The sequence below is a fragment of the Nomascus leucogenys genome, chromosome 9 (genome assembly GCF_006542625.1).
Source record: "Nomascus leucogenys isolate Asia chromosome 9, Asia_NLE_v1, whole genome shotgun sequence".
NCBI lineage: Eukaryota > Metazoa > Chordata > Mammalia > Primates > Hylobatidae > Nomascus > Nomascus leucogenys.
In genome coordinates, this window is record NC_044389.1 from 49,595,255 (window position 1) to 49,615,562 (window position 20,308).

At 35.4% G+C, this 20,308-nt stretch overlaps 2 protein-coding genes across 17 annotated transcripts in view; one reads left to right on the forward strand and one right to left on the reverse strand.

Annotated features, from left to right (window-relative positions):
• LNX1 (ligand of numb-protein X 1) overlaps positions 1-8,844 on the forward strand; it is a 112,441-nt gene extending 103,597 nt beyond the window's left edge. For 4 of the 5 annotated variants that reach the window (XM_030818933.1, XM_030818932.1, XM_030818935.1 and 1 more), the window contains 2 exons: positions 7,548-7,706; positions 8,099-8,676. In XM_030818933.1, coding sequence (XP_030674793.1) covers positions 7,548-7,706; positions 8,099-8,234 — 295 coding nt within the window. In that variant the 3' untranslated portion in view covers positions 8,235-8,676. Of the gene's footprint in view, positions 1-7,547; positions 7,707-8,098 lie in introns of all 5 variants that reach the window. The other variant, XM_030818931.1, reaches the window with a different exon arrangement.
• A 588-nt stretch (positions 8,845-9,432) lies between these two features.
• Positions 9,433-20,308, reverse strand: part of FIP1L1 (factor interacting with PAPOLA and CPSF1) — a 74,706-nt gene continuing 63,830 nt past the window's right edge. For 9 of the 12 annotated variants that reach the window (XM_012499513.2, XM_012499512.2, XM_012499510.2 and 6 more), the window contains 3 exons: positions 15,975-16,188; positions 10,337-10,474; positions 9,435-9,806 (listed from right to left, as the gene is read on the reverse strand). In XM_012499513.2, coding sequence (XP_012354967.1) covers positions 9,659-9,806; positions 10,337-10,474; positions 15,975-16,188 — 500 coding nt within the window. In that variant the 3' untranslated portion in view covers positions 9,435-9,658. Of the gene's footprint in view, positions 9,807-10,336; positions 10,475-15,974; positions 16,189-20,308 lie in introns of all 12 variants that reach the window. The other 3 variants (XM_012499511.2, XM_030818941.1, XM_012499505.2) reach the window with 1 other exon arrangement.

Below are 20,308 nucleotides of genomic sequence, written 5' to 3' on the forward strand. Positions count from 1 at the left end.
AATGTATATTCTGTTGATTTGGGGTGGACAGTTTTGTAGATGTCTATTAGGTCTGCTTGGTACAGAGCTGAGTGCAATTCCTGGATATCCTTGTTAACTTTCTGTCTCGTTGATCTGTCTAATTTTGACAGTGGGGTGTTGAAGTCTCCCATTATTATTGTGTGGGAGTCTAAGTCTCTTTGTAGGTCACTAAGGACTTGCTTTATGAATCTGGATGCTCCTGTATTGGGTGCATATGTATTTAGGGTAGTTAGCTCTTCTTATTGAATTGATCCCTTTACTATTATGTAATGGCCTTCTTTGTCTCTTTTGATCTTTGTTGGTTTAAAGTCTGTTTTATCAGAGACTAGAATTGCAACCCCTGTCTTTTTTTATTTTCCATTTGCTTGGTAGAACTTCCCCCATCCCTTTATTTTGAGCCTATGTGTGTCTCTGCACATGAGATGGGTCTCCTGAATACAGCACACTGATGGGTCTTGACTCTTTATCCAATTTGCCAGTCTGTGTCTTTTAATTGGAGCATTTAGCCCATTTACATTTAAGGTTAATATTGTTATGTGTGAATTTGTTCCTGTCATTATGATGTTAGCTGGTTATTTTGCTCATTAGTTGATGCACTTTCTTCCTAGCCTTGATGGCCTTTACAATTTGGCTTGTTTTTGCAGTGGCTGGTACCAGTTGTTCCTTTCCATGTTTAGTGCTTTCTTCAGGAGCTCTTTTAGGGCAGGCCTGGTGGTGACAATATCTCTCAGCATTTGCTTGTCTGTAAAGTATTTTATTTCTCCTTCACTTATGAAGCTTAGTTTGGCTGGATAGGAAATTCTGGGTTGAAAATTCTTTGCTTTAAAAATGTTGAATATTGGCCCCCACTCTCTTCTGGCTTGTAGAGTTTGTGCCGAGAGATCTGCTGTTAGTCTGATGGGCTTCCCGTTGTGGGTAACCCGACCTTTCTCTCTGGCTGCCCTTAACATTTTTTCCTTCATTTCAACTTTGGTGAATCTGACAATTATGTGTCTTGGAGTTGCTCTTCTCGAGGAGTATCTTTGTGGCGTTCTCTGTATTTCCTGAATCTGAATGTTGGCCTGCCTTGCTAGATTGGGGAGGTTCTCCTGCATAATATCCTGCGGGGTGTTTTCCAACTTGGTTCCATTCTCCCTGTCACTTTCAGGTACACCAATCAGATGTAGATTTGGTCTTTTCACATTGTCCCATATTTCTTGGAGGCTTTGTTCCTTTCTTTTTATTCTTTTTTCTCTAAACTTCTCTTCTCACTTCATTTCATTCATTTGATCTTCCATCGCTGATACCCTTTCTTCCAGTTGATCGCATTGGTTACTGAGGCTTGTGCATTCGTCACGTAGTTCTCAATGCCATAGTTTTTGGCTCCATCAGGTCCTTTAAGAACTTCTCTGCATTGGTTATTCTAGTTAGCCATTCATCTAATTTTTTTTCAAGGTTTTTAACTTCTTTGCCATTGGTTCGAACTTCCTCCTTTAGCTTGGAGTAGTTTGATCTTCTGAAGCCTTCTTCTCTCAACTCATCAAAGTCATTCTCTGTCCAGCTTTGTTCCATTGCTGGTGAGGAGCTGTGTTCCTCTGGAGGAGGAGAGGCGCTCTGATTTTTAGAGTTTCCAGTTTTTCTGCTCTGTTTTTTCCCCATCTTTGTGGTTTTATCTACCTTTGGTCTTTGATGATGGTGATGTACAGATGGATTTTTGGTGTGGATGCCCTTTCTGTTTGTTAGTTTTCCTTCTAACAGTCAGGACCCTCAGCTGCAGGTCTGTTGGAGTTTGCTGGAGGTCCACTCCAGACCCTGTTTGCCTGGGTATCAGCAGCGGTGGCTGCAGAACAGTGGATATTGGTGAACCGCAAATGCTGCTGCCTGATCGTTCCTCTGAAGTTTTGTCTCAGAGGAGTACCGGGCCGTGTGAGGTGTTAATCCCCCCCTTCTGTGTGGTGCCTCCCAGTTAGGATACTCAGGGGTCAGGCACCCACTTGAGGAGGCAGTCTGCCCATTCTCAGATCTCAAGCTGCATGCTGGGAGAACCACTACTCTCTTCAAAGCTGTCAGACAGGGACATTTAAGTCTGCAGAGGTTATTGCTGCCTTTTGTTTGTCTGTGCCCTGCCTGCAGAGGTGGAGCCTACAGAGGCAGGCAGGCCTCCTTGAGCTTTTGTGGGCTCCACCCATTTCACGCTTCCAGGCCTCTTTGTTTACCTACTCAAGCCTGGGCAATGGCGGGCGCCCCTCCCCCAGCCTCGCTGCGGCCTTGCAGTTTGATCTCAGACTACTGTGCTAGCAATGAGCGAGGCTCCATGGGCATAGGACCCTCAGAACCAGGTGCAGGATATAATCTCCTGGTGTGCCGTTTGTTAAGCCCATTGGAAAAGTGCAGTATTGGGGTGGGAGTGACCCGATTTTCCAGGTGCTGTCTGTCACCCCTTTCTTTGACTAGGAAAGGCAATTCCCTGACCCCTTGCACTTCCCAGGTGAGGCAATGCCTCGCCCTGCTTCAGCTCACACTCGGTGTGCTGCACCCACTGTCCTGCACCCACTGTCCAGCACTCCCCAGTGAGATGAACCTCGTACCTCAGTTGGAAATGCAGAAATCACCCGTCTTCTGTGTCACTCACCCTGGGAGCTGTAGACTGGAGCTGTTCCTATTTGGCCATCTTCAGGTTTCTTTTTAAATGTATTTTAATGATCATTTAAATTTTAATCAAAGCTGCTTTAAGTATGTAGTTCAACATTATTGGCCAAATTAGAGAAGTAGCCTATTTATAGATGGTGAATTAAGCTTCACTGGATGTTTGTCAACACAAGACATACCTTTTCTGAAAACAGTACAATAGAAGTGATTCCAAATAATATGTGATTTTTTTTTCTTAAAACAAAAAGTTTATGCTGCTTTTACTCCTCTGTGGAGCTTGGGTTTGCAGCTGTCATTGTTGGTGAAGTAGTAAAACCACTTGTGGAGAGGTGTTGGCTAATAAAACAATGGAATCATAAATGCCTCTTACAAACAAAAAGCCAAAATAATTTTTTGAAAGAGTATTTAATTAAAAAGCCACCAGAAGTAGATGCCAATATACCATGCACAAACTATATACTTTGTGGACTTCCTATAATAAAGTAGTATTTTAAGTTAGTAAGATTAAAAATGTATATACACATTGCCAAGGTATTTGTGAAAACTAAAATTTGCTTAGAAACATTGGGTGAATCTGTGGTAAAAAGGGCACTATGTTTCATAACTAATGATATGAAAACCAACTTCCAAAAAAGCCAGCAACATATTTTTCATTTTAACTTTAATACACAGGCAAATCTTTTTAGGGTATGTACAATTTAAACACGTATCAGAATTTTTAAAAAGTTCTTTGGCAATAAACACAACTAGCTCTGAACCATACAAAACTAAGGAAGTTTACATTGTTGGTGAATTGGAAGTTTAAGTTTTAGGTAGGAGAATGTTATGCTGGTGCAGTTGCATTGATTGTAAAACTTGCTGGAGTACTGGCTCCCCAGATTAAAGAAGCTGCTGGAGAAGAATGTAACTTAATACAGTACCTCCTTCAGAAAATTTTGCCGTGATGTCAGCCAAACTAAATAATGTGTTTAGTGATACAGTAAAAATTGTGACTACATAAAGGCTAGTGCATTAGATACTAGTTTACTAGTTTATTCATTATGTGATAATAAGGAAGCTAATCATAACAAACTATTCATGCTGAGTAACAAGAGAAGTTCTGTCAAAAATGTTTGAACCATAGATCAAACCCTTATTTTTTCTGCAAGATAGGAAGCCAGTTTGGTCCCAACTTTTTAAAGAAAGATGTAAACTGGGTAGCCAAACTTATTTGCCATATTATCTTCAATATTTTTACGAGCTTACTATTTCCTGCAAGGAAAAAAAGGCAAGATGTTTTTCAATGGCCAATAACATCAAAGGGCAAAATGTAAGACACTTGGAAGAACAGCTTCCATAAATTGTTATGATGTAACTTGATAACAATTATCAATCAAGTAGGTGATAAATTTGATATTGCATAGCTGCAAAAAGTTATATCATCAAACATCTTAACAGATTTTATAGAATGTTCTGATTTTCAGAAAAAACCAACACAGAAGAAATTCATGAATTCAGAATTCATGTCATTGAGAGATAATTATTTGACTCTATAGTATAAATTGTTGTAATTGGCTATCATTGAGGAATAAAGACAAATTCTGAAGTTAAATTATCACTTGCCTGAGCTTACTAAAATTGCTTTAAAATCTTCTGTTCTCCTGAACATATCTGTGAGATTGTCTTTTCTGCTAATAGTGTAGTAGAAAATGGTTTAGCTATCCATTATCCTCTGCAAGTATCAGTGTCAACTTATTGTAGTAAGCAACCTCACTTATATTAAACATTGCTATACCTGTTTGTTCAAAGTATGCATATAGACATTTAATATGGGGACTCGGCATTTCTCTCATAACTTTAAAAAAATTGAACACAGAATTATGAATTTATAACAGTGATTGTCCATATTAATCTCCCATAAACATCTTAAATGAACAATGCATAGTTTTTATAGTTTTTTCATGTTGGTTATATTAAAACATTTTATATTTGCTAGGTACAATAAAAATTGGAGCTAAAGATTTCATTTTTCTAGAAATTCATTTTTTATTTAACGATAAAGTATTAGTCTACAATAAACTACGGAAAAAAAAAGGTGGTCCCTTCACCACAGACTGAGAGGCACCTGATGCAGAAGAGGGAATAAATGCTAGGTCAATCAAAGTAGGAGGCTCTACATTATTCACTGGAATCTATTAAGTTAATGGTCATCGTTCATATAAATTGGGGCCAAGAAGTTAAACCTTCCTCAACACAGGGCTAGCAAAATAATAAAGCCACATTTTGTGAGAGGACTGTTTCTATAGATTCAATTTCCAATTTTCTGCTCTCACAGAGCTCAAAACATCCTACATCGACTGTCTTTCCAATCTCTGCTATTCTAACACCATTTAGCAATGAAAAATTTAAAATAATTTAAATCAGGAAGAAATAAGATCTCACAACTGGCTTTGGCTGATGCACTTGGTTTATTTTCTAAACAGTGTTTTTCTTAGGAAAGAGGCTCTGCCTTAGTGTTCTTTGTGGTCTGCAGACAGTTCAAAGTCAGTGTTCTCAAATATGTATTGACTAAATTAGTAATATAAGGGGATATACAAAAATTTAGAAAAAAGCTTAGCTTCTTGAGCAGCTCAAGACTTCACCATACTTATTAACTCATTTCAGTGGAAATCAAATGAGCCACCATACTCATTAACTCATTTCATTAAATTTGTTCTTGAGGTAACCATAATTTTCTCATTGGGAAAAACTACCAAACTCCTTGCTATTCCTTATACTATGCCAAATCTTCTTCGATAGGCCTAAATTTAGAGAATGAGTGCAGAATAAGAAAAAAAGCCAACATTTACATTCAAAGTTTAAAGCCACCTAGTATCTGAGGTCACTGATCAAAAACAGCTGCCACATTTCCCAGGGGGGAGTGAAATAACCCAACTTAAGAAAAAAATGCCCACAAAGTCAGACCCAACTAACCAAGGTCTGACTTTGAAATGGGTTAACATATGGAGTTCTCGCTGCAGCAATAAAGTTAAATACTCAACACCACTAAAAGAAGGCATTTACTTTTTAATGAAATAAAACTAGTAACACTGACATCAACTTGAATGGATGCTTCAGGAGGGCAGGGGATTTTGTGTTTTGTTTAAACATCTGCAGAAAGATGATCAAAGCACTTATGTTCTCTCCAGTATCAAAAGGTTAGAAAATGGACACACTATGACTTACTGGGTTCAAAGCTTTGAACTAGAACACGTAATGTTTTTGGTTATGTTACAGCTTCTCCATATGAAATAAAATATTCAGTAAAAGTATACTCATTTATATATTTTAAAGAATCAAACTGGGCAATTAAAACTGATATTTGATGATGACCTTGGATAACAATCATCTAATTCTTACCTTTCTCCAAAAAATTGGGCACATATCCTCCCAGGTGGGAATGTAATGCTTTGGTATTTACAGAATAGCTAGTTACCTGCTTTGTACATGAGGCGTCAGTGAACCGTTATGTAAAATGTGTATCTGACACACCACAGCTCCCAAAGAATGAATTTACCACTGACATCAAGGTTTACTGTGAAATGCAGCAGATAAATATTTTACAAAATAGGAAATTTAATGAAATTCATACTTTTAAGCAATCATTTCAGTAAAAGAAATTGTTATAGATGATGTATGACAATAGATTCAGAACTGGTTAGAGTTGAATTTCAGCATTACATTTTAAAGGTATTTGCCAAACAAACCCTAAAGCTCATTTTATTTCAAGTGAAAACATCATCATGAAAAAAGTCACGTCACATTGACTAACAAGGTTGATAACAAATGTAATGATCAACTTTATCACTTAAGATTTCACAAGACCTTTTATTGGTTTCTAAAAAGCAGTTAATATTTTAAGGTACGGTATATAAACAAAATAGCCATATCTTGATTTTTGGCAACATGAAAATGCCAATTTCCTTTCAAACCAATTCCCAGACTACAGCTACAAATGTGGTGAACAACGTCATCCTGGAGTAAAATTCAGCTCCTGACACACACTTCTATGGCAATTGTAACATAGTTAACACTTGGCCTGTACCTATATGAACACTGATCCATTGGGGGCCACTGAATAAAAACTTCTTCAATCTCATTTGCTATTTTAGTTGAGGATTCTAATTTACAGAAGAGCTGGGCCTTTCCTTCTCCCATTCCTTTATAACTTCCTATTCAGTTTCCTGCAGTTTGGTTTTCCTCCTATTTGAATTGTTCTTATAATCTTTAAATGTATCTGTTTCCATTCACTTTATGCATGCATGCTTCTCTATGACTTATCAAACGTAGAACTGGGTGTAAAGTGGTATTTTTCCAAGGTCAAAAAAAGTATACGAATTCATTTACTAGGATTAGGTTTAAATTGCTTTCACTGAGATTATTCAAAGGATTTTTGCCTTCATTAAAATTATATCAAGTAAATAAAAATATGACATCCATGTTTGTTCACCAATAAGGATTTAGGTTTATCCAACTTTTTGCTAACACAAATTCAAGCATTGTCTTAAGTTAAAAATATGATTATCGTTCCCAGTAGATGTGTAACAGAACACAATAGGGGTGTCAGTTTTTAATTTATATTTTTTATTATTATACTTTAGGTTTTAGGGTACATGTGCACAACGTGCAGGTTTGTTACATATGTATCCATGTGCCATGTTTTTTAAGGATATTCAAAATTATGGAAAACAGGTTCAATTACAAAAAGCCAGCTAACAGCACAAAGGTCACCAAGGTACGATACAATTTTGAGTGGGACCTATGCAGTGCTACTTAGCCATTAAAAATGCCAACAAAAGGAATGGAGGATGAATCACAGTAAGTTTTCCCTTAACTGTGAAACTTAAATGTACATGTACACTGATTACATTCTATTTCAGGTGCTTGTATAACTGTAAAGATATTATATTACGAAGAAACACAGCTGGAAGTCTGGGCTTCTGCATTGTAGGAGGTTATGAAGAATACAATGGAAACAAACCTTTTTTCATCAAATCCATTGTTGAAGGAACACCAGCATACAATGATGGAAGAATTAGGTAATAATAATGACTAACCAAAAAGACTTCTTATATTAAATGTTGTTTCATAAATGCCAAAGCTTGGCCCCATTTGAGATAAGGCATGTATTTATTATACTTTGTGGGGATTAAAAGTATTTACATAGCATTCAACTTCTGAGAAATCCAAAATAATTACACATATTCTTGGTCCCATACTACAACTCCCCATACTTTTAGCATTCCTTCTAACACAAGCTGAATGGATAGTGACTTTGGAGAATGTAAATAAGAGGCAAGAAATATCTCAATTAGAAGTTAACATAATTAAAATGGTCAGATGTAGCAAAAACTAGGACCACTAAGATAAACTTGCATTAACTTCAGCAATGAATTAAAATACTAATCATATCTTGTTTTGTTTTTTTTAGATGTGGTGATATTCTTCTTGCTGTCAATGGTAGAAGTACATCAGGGATGATACATGCTTGCTTGGCAAGACTGCTGAAAGAACTTAAAGGAAGAATTACTCTAACTATTGTTTCTTGGCCTGGCACTTTTTTATAGAATCAATGATGGGTCAGAGAAAAACAGAAAAATCACAAATAGGCTAAGTTGAAACACTGTATTTATCTTGTCAGTTTTTATATTTAAAGAATACACTGTAAAAATGTCAGGAAAAGTATGATCTAATGAAAGCCAGTTACACCTCAGAAAATATGATTCCAAAAAAATTAAAACCACTAGTTTTTTTTCAGTGTGGAGGATTTCTCATTACTCTACAACATTGTTTATATTTTTTCTATTCAATAAAAAGCCCTAAAACAGCTAAAATGATTTGTATACCCCACTGAATTCAGGTTGATTTAAATTTAAAATTTGGTATATGCTGAAGTCTGCCAAGGGTACATTATGGCCATTTTTAATTTACAGCTAAAAGATTTTTTAAAATGCATTGCTGAGAAACGTTGCTTTCATCAAACAAGAAATAAATATTTTTCAGAAATTATAGTTGTCTTTTAGTATGTGATACTAATTAAGTTTACTTGTATTATCACCATTTAAAAGATCCTAGTAATTTATTCTTTCAAATACCATGTTGTTACCATCACCGATGAATACCTCCTAGATGCTTATCCCTAAAAATGCTCAGATAATTATAAACTTGTTTTGTTTTAGTAAGAAATGGCTAAAGCTCTTTTTTACCACAATTGTTAGTAACTGTATAAAAACTCGTGCTGCTCCACCAGTGGGCCTTGGAAAATGCATCAAGGCGGCCAAACCAGCTTGACCTTGGCTCATAGACATGGTCATGAGGCGATTTAAATTTGTGCCACAATGAAGAGTGTTTGTACACGTGCCTCCTAGAGACTACACTAAGGGTAATTTATTTCATAGAAGCCACCCAAATGCCTTATAGGTTTTATTAATTTGGATATGAAAGTGTACCCCATTTGGTTTCACCAGGAACCCTAATTTAGAATATTAAAAAGCTATCAAAAAGTTGTGATATCAAAAATGTGTGAGTCTCTTAATATACTAAGCAAGAGTGTCACAGCATTAATGATAAAGACTAGTTTTAATCTCAAGCCTTAGAGGGGCCCTTTGTTGCCTTTTGTGGTGCAGCCTCTTATGAGACTGGTGTTTGATTAACAAAAAAACTGGCCCAAGTGGAACCTTGACCTTTTCTCAGATAATTTGTGTATGTACACAGCTAACACAGCTCTTTAGATTCCCTGTTAAGTGACTCATTCACATTCCTTTCTTGGATATAAAGTCATTGCTATCTTTTTATTTTTGAAATATTACAAGACAAAGATTTTTAACTTAACATGAAAAATTCACTCTTTTATTTTGGGAAAAAAGTTAACTTTTCATACTAACAAACAGAACAAGATTTAAGGTAAATTTCTTAAACATTATCCAGAAAAATAACAAGATTTATAGTATCTACTTCTGGTACTAATATACACAAAAGGCCAAAACCATGCCTATTCTGCAGGTGTAGCTTCGGTGCTCTCCTGTTCAGGGGCAGGCTCACTGCCCGCTTCTTTTCCTTCTTTGCTTCTTTTAGATTTTTTGTGTTTGTGTCTCCTGTGACTATCTCCTTCTTCACTTTCATGGCGACGTCTACTATTACTGAAAAAAAAAAAAAAAAAAGGTGTGTTCTGTTTAAATACACAATCAGTGACAAAAATCCAATCACTCTAAGGAAATTCTCAATATAACACTGGGTTTAAAATAATCTAATGCATTTTCTCATAAATACAGTGTGGGGAATAATCAGTTTTATGTGACTTTTATGCAGGGATTGTATTTATTTTATACGGCCATCTTCACTGATATTATCTCAGATTCCCAGTGGCTATACAGCTTCTGAAATGCATATTATAATATACAGTAACAAATTAGAAACAGGCATTAACTCAAAACCAGAAATACTGTATAGGGTTGATTTTTGGCAAACAATAGATATTTTGTTTAATGCCTTTTTAAAAAAATTTGAGACAAGGCCCTGAATTTTTCTTTAATGAAACCAAGCACTGCTTTGTTTCATAACTTACTAAAGACTGGTTCATCGGCCAAAATTTCCCCTCTTCCAATGCAATAATGTAGTAAGTCAAAATCTCTCACATACTATTGGTTCACTATTTTATTAAAGAGCAAACCTTCGAGAAGACTTATGTCTGGTTTCCTCTTTCTCCCTGTGTCGTCTTTCTCTATGTCGTTCTTCTTTCTCTCGACTTGCTCTGTGACGCTCATAACCTCTTTCTGCATATTCCCTGTATCTGTATCGTTCTTCATCGCTGAAATTGAAATAGAAATGTTTTCTTGACAACTGGACCATTAATTCTGAATGGATTCAAACTGTAAAAGAGATGTGATCTGCAGTCCAAATCCAAAATCCTCACATTAGCATCTTTTATAACATTAGTGAGGAATAAATATTTGTTGAATTGAGAGGAAAATAATGCTTGTTCTCAAAATAGCACTAGAGCTAAGAATATAAATATATAATAATTACACATGTTAAATGACCAATTTTGTTCTGTGCTTTCATAGCTGTTAAAAAGATTTAATATAACAATGCTTTGGTTTTTTTCACTTCTTGAAAAAGTGAGATCTGCAACTGATTTAAATTGTTATCAGCTTTTAAAATGTTTGCTCCTTTTAGAATTAAAATAATATTTGTGTATATCAGATTTCTAATCAATATTCTTGGAAAGTCTTGGACATACATTTAACATTATAAAAATATACGACTCACAATTACTACAAAACAAAGCAAATAAGTTCTTAAACTTTAGGTTTATCATTAAATATTCATCAAATAGAGAAGTATAAAAATAAAGAACAGAGACATCAAAGCAACTTCTACAGTATCCATACAAAATGCAGACTGGACATACCTGCATTCAGACATCCTAATTACATCTGTGTGTGTGTCTGTGTGTGTCTGTGTTTGGGAGGGGGAACTACATGGCTAATAATTTCAACTGCATAAATAGAAGCTGCATCTCCATTTTCTGATTTTGGATTGAATTATACAGATTTTGGATTGAATTACACAGACTGGTGAAACTGAGACTAATGGCTAGAGTTAGGCGGTGGTCCTTCTTTACCTCCCTAGACCTCTTTTCCTTTCATGTCCTTCAACTGACATTCTCTTTCCATCCTTCTCTTTATCCTTCAAGTCTCTTATTTCTTCCTCTTTTTTTTTTTGTTTAGCATAGAAGTCGACACTTTCTACAACTTAACATCAGTAAATTCACTTACAATAAAATAATCTTTTAGAAGAGTACGCTGAAGAGCTTTGATTTCTAGAAATGTTTAATATGAATTATTAAAGTAGTAATTTGTATGAAACATCAAGATGGTAAGGAATCTCAGGGTTTAACATAGTCAGGTGACAACTATAAGCCATGTTTTAAGACATGTCAGCCTGTGTTCTAGCAAAATTAATGATTCATTAATGCTATGCTTAATGCCCAATTGTACTGCTGACCAAGTTATTATCTGTGATACATTAAAATTTTAGAATCTTATTTAAAAAACAAAATATTAATATACACATTTGCACATATTTGTATGTGTAATTCCACTATTTTTTTCTACCCATAAGTATGTACTTTTGTATTTGGAGTGTGGAGACATGTCACCTGAAAAGTAACATGCCATGCCAGTCAGTAGAGAGGAGCAGAAAGAGTACAAGTGGAGTACACACAGGATCACATCCTGATTTTGCCACTTACTAAATGAGTGACCCAGGCTGTTACTTAACCTCTCTAAACCTCAGTTTTCTCATCTGTAAAACTGCCAACAGTCTTTTTCAAGACTTTTTACAGAACTGACAACATTTATAAAGTGCTTGGTATGAGAGTAGGCACTCAATAAATGAGTCTTTGGTGAATTTAATGCTTAATTTTTTCAGAAGCAGAACTTTTTAGTATCATGTCTTGAAGTAGAATTAGCACCATAGGAAATAAATATAGTTAACTTCTCTCAAAAAATGAGGCTTTTCAATGACTCCAACTAGATTTACATGAAAATAATTAAAGTCAATTATCTCATAATGTGTCATTTGTAACTCTTTTTCCTCTTACCCTAAAACCAACTCTTGTTGAGCTTGGAGCCTTTAGATTCTGAAAGCAGCCCCGTGATGGGAACCTTACAAAAGATGGTAGAAGATTGGGTCCTACACACAAAATATAAAGACCCTCCTCCTTCCATCCCCTTTTCTGATAAGTGGCTGAACCACAAAGATTTCTCTGGACCTGGAAATCATTAGAGTTCATTTCAAACATCCTAGAATGACCAGCCTTCTTTCTGGCCCATAATTAAGCTCCCTAAAAAACAAGTTGAAACTGGCCTGTAATTTTCAAAACAATGGCCTTGTAATTTGTAAAGCAACATATACTACATGCCATACTGCTAAAATACCAGCCTTCAGAAACCTTTACTTGTACTTCACTTGGATTTTCCAGAGTATAATTTTTTCCTGGGATAATTCAGAACAACTCAAAATTCCTCCACTGTTTGCCTCTGTGGCCTTTAACATTTTAGTCAAATTTAGGTAAACATTGACTCCTAATGCCCTACAGTTCAGCAACCTGAATATCAAATGTGGTTTAACCACTAACACTTTTAAGTTTCAATAAAAACTCAACAATATCTGTGCATGTATTTGAAGCCGAAGAATTAGAGGATTTAGCCAAATCTTCTATAAACAATATGTTATTTATGCAAAGAAAATTTATGAGTCCTGCTTGGCAAAGCAATTTATTTTACTCTTATTTCTTATCAAGTTTTGCATTAAGTTCCTTACTTATAAATATGTACATTCTAGAGACAGCAATGCTATCTCAAATATATTCATTTCCACATTAGAAACAATTTGACTTTCTGGAAAGTAATACCCTTGAGCTTAGAAGAATCATGCACTTAATTGGCTAAAGTCAACAGCACATTTCCCACCAAGCAAACACAAATCATATACTCATGCACACACACACGTATAATAATGTTTACTTATTTGGTCAATAAAATTTTATTAAGTGCCTACAATGTATAAGTCATATTAGCAGGAGCCAAAGGAAGGAAAAAAGATGAATAAATCCTTATCAGTTCCTTCTTGTGCATTTTTTTAGGTAAAGTTGTAAGCTACCAACCAGTCCGAGACAGCTTGACAATATGAGAGGTCTTCAAAAAGTTCATGGAAAATGCATACTATGAAAAAATAATGCATGGATTTCAACATTTTTTTGCACCAAAATAAACTCAGTAATTTGTTAAAATATCTCTGAACAGGATCTAGTTTGAGGCACTAGTGTTAACTGTTTAGGGGTACCATAAGCCGCATCCATGTAAGTCAACAAACTTAATAAATGTTCTTGACCGATCCACTGTTCAGGTCATCTCTTTCCTCTCCTTGGGTCTCCCTATTCCCTGAGAAACAATAATGTTGAAATGAGGCCAATCAATAACCCTAAAATGGCCTCTACGCATTCAAGTGAAAGGAAGAATTGCACATCTCTCATTTTAAATCAAAAGCTAAAAATGATTAAGCTAAAAATGAGGAAGCTTGGAGAGGAAGGCATGTCAAAAGTAATGATAGGCTAAAGTCTAGTCCTCATGTGCCAAACAGACAAGTTGTCAAGCCAAAGAAAAAGCTGTTGAAGAAAATTAAAAGTGCTACTCCAGTGAACACATGAATGGTTAAGAAAATGAAAACAGCATTATTGCTGATATGGAGAAAGTTTGAGTGTCTGGATAGAAGAACAAACCAGCCACACAACATTCCCTTAAACCAAAGCCTAATCCAGAGCAAAGCCCAATTCTTTTCAATTCTATGAAGACACAGATAGGTGAGGGAGCTGCAGAAGAAATGGAAGCTAGCAGAGGTTAGTTGGTTTGTAAGGATTAAGGAAAGACGCTGTCTATATAACATAAAAGTACAAGGTGAAGCAGTAAGTGCTGATGTAGAAGCTACACCAAGTTATCCAGAAGATCTAGCTAAAATCACTGATGAAGGCAGCTCCACTAAGCAACACATTTTTAATGTAGATCAAATAGCCTTATACTGGAAGAAGATGCCATCAAGACTTTCATAGCTAGAGAGGAGAAGGCAATGCCTGGCTTCAAAGTTTCAAAGGACAGGCTCACTCTCTTGTTTCCTAATGTATTGTTCCTTAATGTAGCTGGTGTTTTTAAGTTGAAGTTGGTGCCCATTTACCACCCTGAAAATCCTAGAGTCCTTAGAGTTATGGTAAATCGACTTAGAATTATGGTAAATCGACTCTGCCTGTGCTCTATCAATGGAACACCAAAGCCTGAATGGCAGCACATCTGTTTACAGGATGGTTTACTGAATATTTTAAGCATTCTGAACAAACTCTGTTTTTCCCTAACAATAGTAATACTCACCGCGGATGGAGGAAAGCTCTTCCTTCTCATTAAAGGATGCAGTTCCATTACATTATTTTCAAAATTTGCAGTATATGTATACAGTCAAGTGTCAGTTAATGACAGGGATATGTTCTGAGAAATGCATTATTAGGTGATTTCATTGTGCAAACACCACAGAGTGTACTTACACAAACTTTGATGGTACAGCCTATTATACACTAGGTTATATATTATAGTCTATTGCTCCTGGGCTTCAAATCTGTACAACGTATTACTGCACTGAATTCTGTAGAAAACTTTAACACAATGGTAAGTGTGTATCTAAACAAAAGATACAGTAAAAACAGTATTGTAATCTTATGAGACCACTGTTGTACATGTGGTTTGTATTGACAGAATATAAAAATAATAACTAAAATCAGGATAAAAATTTTTTAAAACACATATAAGAAAAATTTCCTTAAACATTAAAACAACACATAAATGTGTTGCAAGAAAGACTAGTAGGAAAACCCATTTAAAAAGTTTTAAGATTATGAAACTTTTACATTAGAACAAAATTCTTTGAGTGAAATGGTATAGAAGTAAAAATTTGAATACAAAAAGAAATGTAAAATTTCCAATTCTTAAAGAGAACCTATTTGTGCATTTTCTTTAAAAAATGGATAATTTTGGAAAATCACTATAATGTTGTTAATCCACTGGATATATTTTAAGAGAGTGAGCCTGGGCAACACAGCAAGACCCTGTCTCTACAAAAAATTTTAAAAATGAGCCAAGCATGGTGATGCATGACTGTAGTCTTAGCTACTTGAGAGGCTAGGCCAGGAGGATCACTTGAGCCCAGGACTTCCTACATTAGGGAACAATGCATTGGGAAACAAGAGAGTCAGCCTGTCCTTTCAAACTCTGAAGCCAGGCAGTGAGTTCTCTTCTCTAGCTCTGAAAGTCTTAGATGACATCTTCTTCCAATGTAAGACTGCAGTGAGCTATGATCATGCCACTGTACTCCAGCCAGCCTGGGTGACAAAGCAAGACCCTGTCTCTAAAAACAGAATAATAACAAAAGTGGTGATAATTTTATTTTTAAATATTAATATTTATAATACACTGGAAATATCTATATGGTCAACTAATTTAAGCTTAAGATGAAAAACTTAGGCGGCAAGATAAAAATAAATGAAGGGGTACAAAATTCTTTTAAGAGATAAGTAATCAAACAAATTTAAGGACTGCTGTTCAAGGTAATGGGAAGCCTCTAATCCTTTATCATTTTAAGATGGCTAAGTACTCCCTGAGCATCTCTTTTCCAAGTGAATTGAAATTCACTTCCTCATAACAAAAATAAATTTGAAAGTGGTTATAAAATACATAGTATAAACTCCTGCACACCCAACAAACCTGTTGAAAACACTTGGTGTAGGACTGTGATCACGCTCCCTCTCTCTCTCTCTGGTGCGTTCTCTTTCTCTGTCCCGATCACGGTCTCGCTCTCTGTCTCTGTCTCTCTCTCTATCTCGGTCTTTCTCTCTTCTGGCATAATAGTCCCACTGCTTGCTGGTGTCCACAAGACTAGGCCATGAAGGAGCAGAACCAGGAAGATGGGGAAAGGCAACTAAAGAAAAAACACAATTAAAAACAAACGTTATGGTACTTTAAAAAAACAAAACGCCCACCAAAAATGTGTCATTAGATTATAATAGAAATTCATTTTATAAACAGAAAAGAGAAATATCACATGGTGAATGAATACCCACAGTATCAGGGGAAGATCCAGAAACAAATCTTAAAAACCTAACATATAAAGACCCTTCATTATACAAGGTGAACAGGAATCAGAATTAGGTTGACCACAAACTTCCCAATATAAAAAATGGAAACCAGAATACACTGGGACATCTTCAAAGTGTTGAGAGGAGGCCAGGCGTGATGGCTTACGCCTGTAATCCCAACACTTTGGGAAGCCGAGGCGGGCAGATCACTTGAGGCCAGGAGTTTGAGACCAGCCTGGTCAACATGATGAAACCCCGTCTCTACTAAAAATATAAAAATTTGCTGGGCATGGTGGTGCATGCCTGTAATCCCAGCTATTTGGGAGGCTGAGGCAGGAGAATCACTTGCACCTGGGAGGCAGAGGTTACAGTGAGCAGAGATCGTGTCACTGCACTCCAGCCTGGGCAACAGAGTGAGACTCTATCTCAAAAAAAGAAAAAAAAAAAAAGTGTTGAGAAAAAAATATCAACCTAGAAAAGTGTACTCAACAACATTTTATTTCAAGATTCAAACAGCCTTTGTAAACATCAACAAAAAAATAAGCAAAACTTACAACCAACAGACTTCACCAAAAGAATGTCTATCAGGCCAGGTGCAGTGGCTCACGCCTGTAATCCCAACACTTTGAGAGGCCGAGGTGGGTGGATCATGAGGTCAGGAGTTCAAGACCAGCCTGGCCAAGATGGTGAAACCCTGTCTCTATTAAAAATACAAAAATTAGCAGGGCGCGGTGGCAGGCGCCTGTAATCCCAGCTACTCAGGAGGCTGAGGCAGGAGAATGGCATGAACCTGGGAGGCGGAGCTTGCAGTGAGCCAAGATCACACCACTGCACTCCAGCCTGGGCAACAGGGCGAGACTCCGTCTCAAAAAAAAAAAAAAAATCAGTAATCTAAAATCTTCCTACAAGGCCAGATGCCTTTTACAGGTGAGTGAAGGTACAGATCATTCCAATATTACACAAACTCCCAGCAAATAGAAAAAAAAAAAAAAAGATTATTCCCTGACTTATCCCATCTGGCTGGTATAATTTTGGTGTCAAAATCAGGTAACGGCAGTATAAATAAAGGGAGAAATCCTAAGCCAATTTTATTATACATATAAACTTAGATGTCAAAATCCTAAATAATTAGAAACACATTATCAGTGTTTATCTAGAAAAAAAGATACTCAATCATGGGCTAGTTAGGTTTATTTCAGCAAATCAACAGTACCTTAATATTAGAAGAATGTAGAAATGTAATTTGTCACATTAACAGAGAAGAAAAACAATTATGATAATCTCAGAAAGCATTTGATACAACCAGTACCTATTCATAGTTTTATAAGCCCTCGGAAAATTAGGAGAGGAACAGAATTTCCTTAATCTGATGGTTCTATCAAAAACCTAACAGTAAAAATCTAGAAGCATTTCCTTGATAAAGAAAAAAGGGATCATACAAGAACTCCACTTTGAGGACTTTGACATTACAATGTTGTTATAATGTAATTTACTGTTCTATAATATTATAATGGAGGTTCTTGCCAGACCAAATAGAAAAATAAAAAAAGGGACAAACAAGGATCTGAAAAGAAAGCAGCAAAACTCATTATCTGCAAGAATATTTCCTAAATAGACTTTACAAATTATAGTGAGAGTTCAGAAAGGTAAATGGCTATAAAAATAACCAACCAAACAACTATTTCTGAATACAAGCAAATATAAACAGAACACACTGTTCAAATGTATATACCGCTTACAACAGCAACAAAAACATTAGGTACCTAAGGACTAAATCTAACCGAAGACATTCAAGAAGTGTATGGAGATAACTATAGCAGTTTATTGAAAACAACACCTCTGTAAATGGAGAGAAAGTCCTTGATCACTAATAAACTCAATGCTGTAAAGGTATGAATTCCACAAAGACTGATCTAGAGCATCAATGCAATTGCAATATGGTATAGTAAATAAAAGCAAGGACTCTGAAGCCAGGCAACATAGGTTCAAATCCTGACTCTGCCACTTACTGTGTGATATGTGGAAATTAATATTTTTATTTTCTCATCTATAAAATGGAGATAGTAACAATATAACTACTTTAAAACTCTGTCAAGATTACATAAATTAATATAAATTGCTTCAAAGAGCATTATGTAGTAAGTACTATACAAATGTTATTAATCAAAATCTCAACAGTTTTTCATGGAACTTGCTAAGTTCAGTCTAAAATACATATGTAAAAGCAACAATTGATTTTGATGCACTAGATACCAGATTTACTATAAAACTCATAATTAAAGATACTATGGAATTTATTAGCACAGGGACAGCTAACCAACTGAATATCTAGAAAGCCCAAAACCAGATTCATACACATAGGTATGTAATAGATGACAGACACAACAATCGTAGCTCCCTCAGAAGGACAGACTATTCAATAAATGATTTGGGAACTATTAGATCTTTCTACCTAAAAAATTAATTTCAGATGGCCAAACGACTTAAATGTGAAGAGCAAAACTTGAAAACTTTTTCTGGGAGGAAAAAAGTATTAAAGAATATCTTTATGTACTTGAGGTGGAGAAAGGCATGTTCCAAATATGAACCCCACTAAAATGTGTAAGACTTTACACAACTGATGACATACAAGGGAAAACAATGGCACAGGTTGAGATTTCCTAATCTGAAAATCCAAAATACTGCAAAATCCAGAGTTTTCTGAGAGCCAACACAATGCCACCAGTAGAAAATTCCACACCTGAACTCATGTGATGGTTATCAGTCAAAATACAGTCAAAACTTTGTTTCACGCACAAGAATATTTAAAATAGAGTAAAATTAACTTCAGGCTATAGATATAAGCTGTACATGAAACAAATGAATTTCATGTTTAGACTAGGTTTCCATCCCCAAGATATCTCATTATGTATATGCAAATATTCCAAAACAAACATCCGAAATCCAAAACACATCTCCTCCCAAGCATTTCTGATAAGGAATACTCAACTTGTTAATTTGAATTATTTGTCATGTAACTTTCTCCCTTGAGGAGCTTAGGTGTATAATTATCTCTGCAGTGCACAATATTTACACATTCATAATAATGTAAATGTTGTTTATTGTTTAGCTTTTAGATTTAAAAATCTGTCAGACCACAAACTATTTTTGTTACAGGACAAAATGTAAACATTGTAAGAAGTATAGATGAGCAAAGCTAGGTGGTGGGGAAAGAAGAAGAGTTCAGTGAAGGCTTAGAAAGACGCACTAATATTCTCATTTTACCACAGTAGAATGGTACATGAAACGGATAAATGAGAAGAAGAGCAAAAACAGTAACATACATGAGAAGAGGAGCAAAAATAGTAATACATATATAAATGAGAAGAGGAGCAAAAATAGTAATATAATTTTATTGGTGGGAAAAAACAGAAGGGTACTAATGATAACTCAGCAAAATACACATCTATCATATTGAAAGACAACAGATGGTATGTAAGTTATATACTCAGGAAATAAGGTGATAAGCGTATATAGAAATGCTGTGGAGACCACTGAATTAAAAACACATCAAAAAACAAAGGTAAAACAGAATCACAAACACAGAAGCCGTATTTATCAAATGCATTCTAAAACCTTGTTTTACTAGGAAACTTGTAATTTTCCTCTATTTAATTCCTACAATATGGTTTATAATTGTTATTACTAAAGAGGCTTTCCATTCAAAAAAAAAAAAAAAACCTTGTCTCTAAGAGAAGAGTTGGGGGCAGGAAAGAGTGGGCAGGAGAGTCTCACTTTTTTATTAAAATGTGCATGTATTACCTTGAGAAAAAGTTAAATACCAAGTTAGCATTTTTAAAAAATAAAATCTTCTATAATGAAACTGAATGGGTAATCTCAAGAATTACTCTCTCTTTCTAATATGGAGTATTCCTCATGTTTATCTGTATTGAAACAAATATACATGGAACTGAATAACAAAGT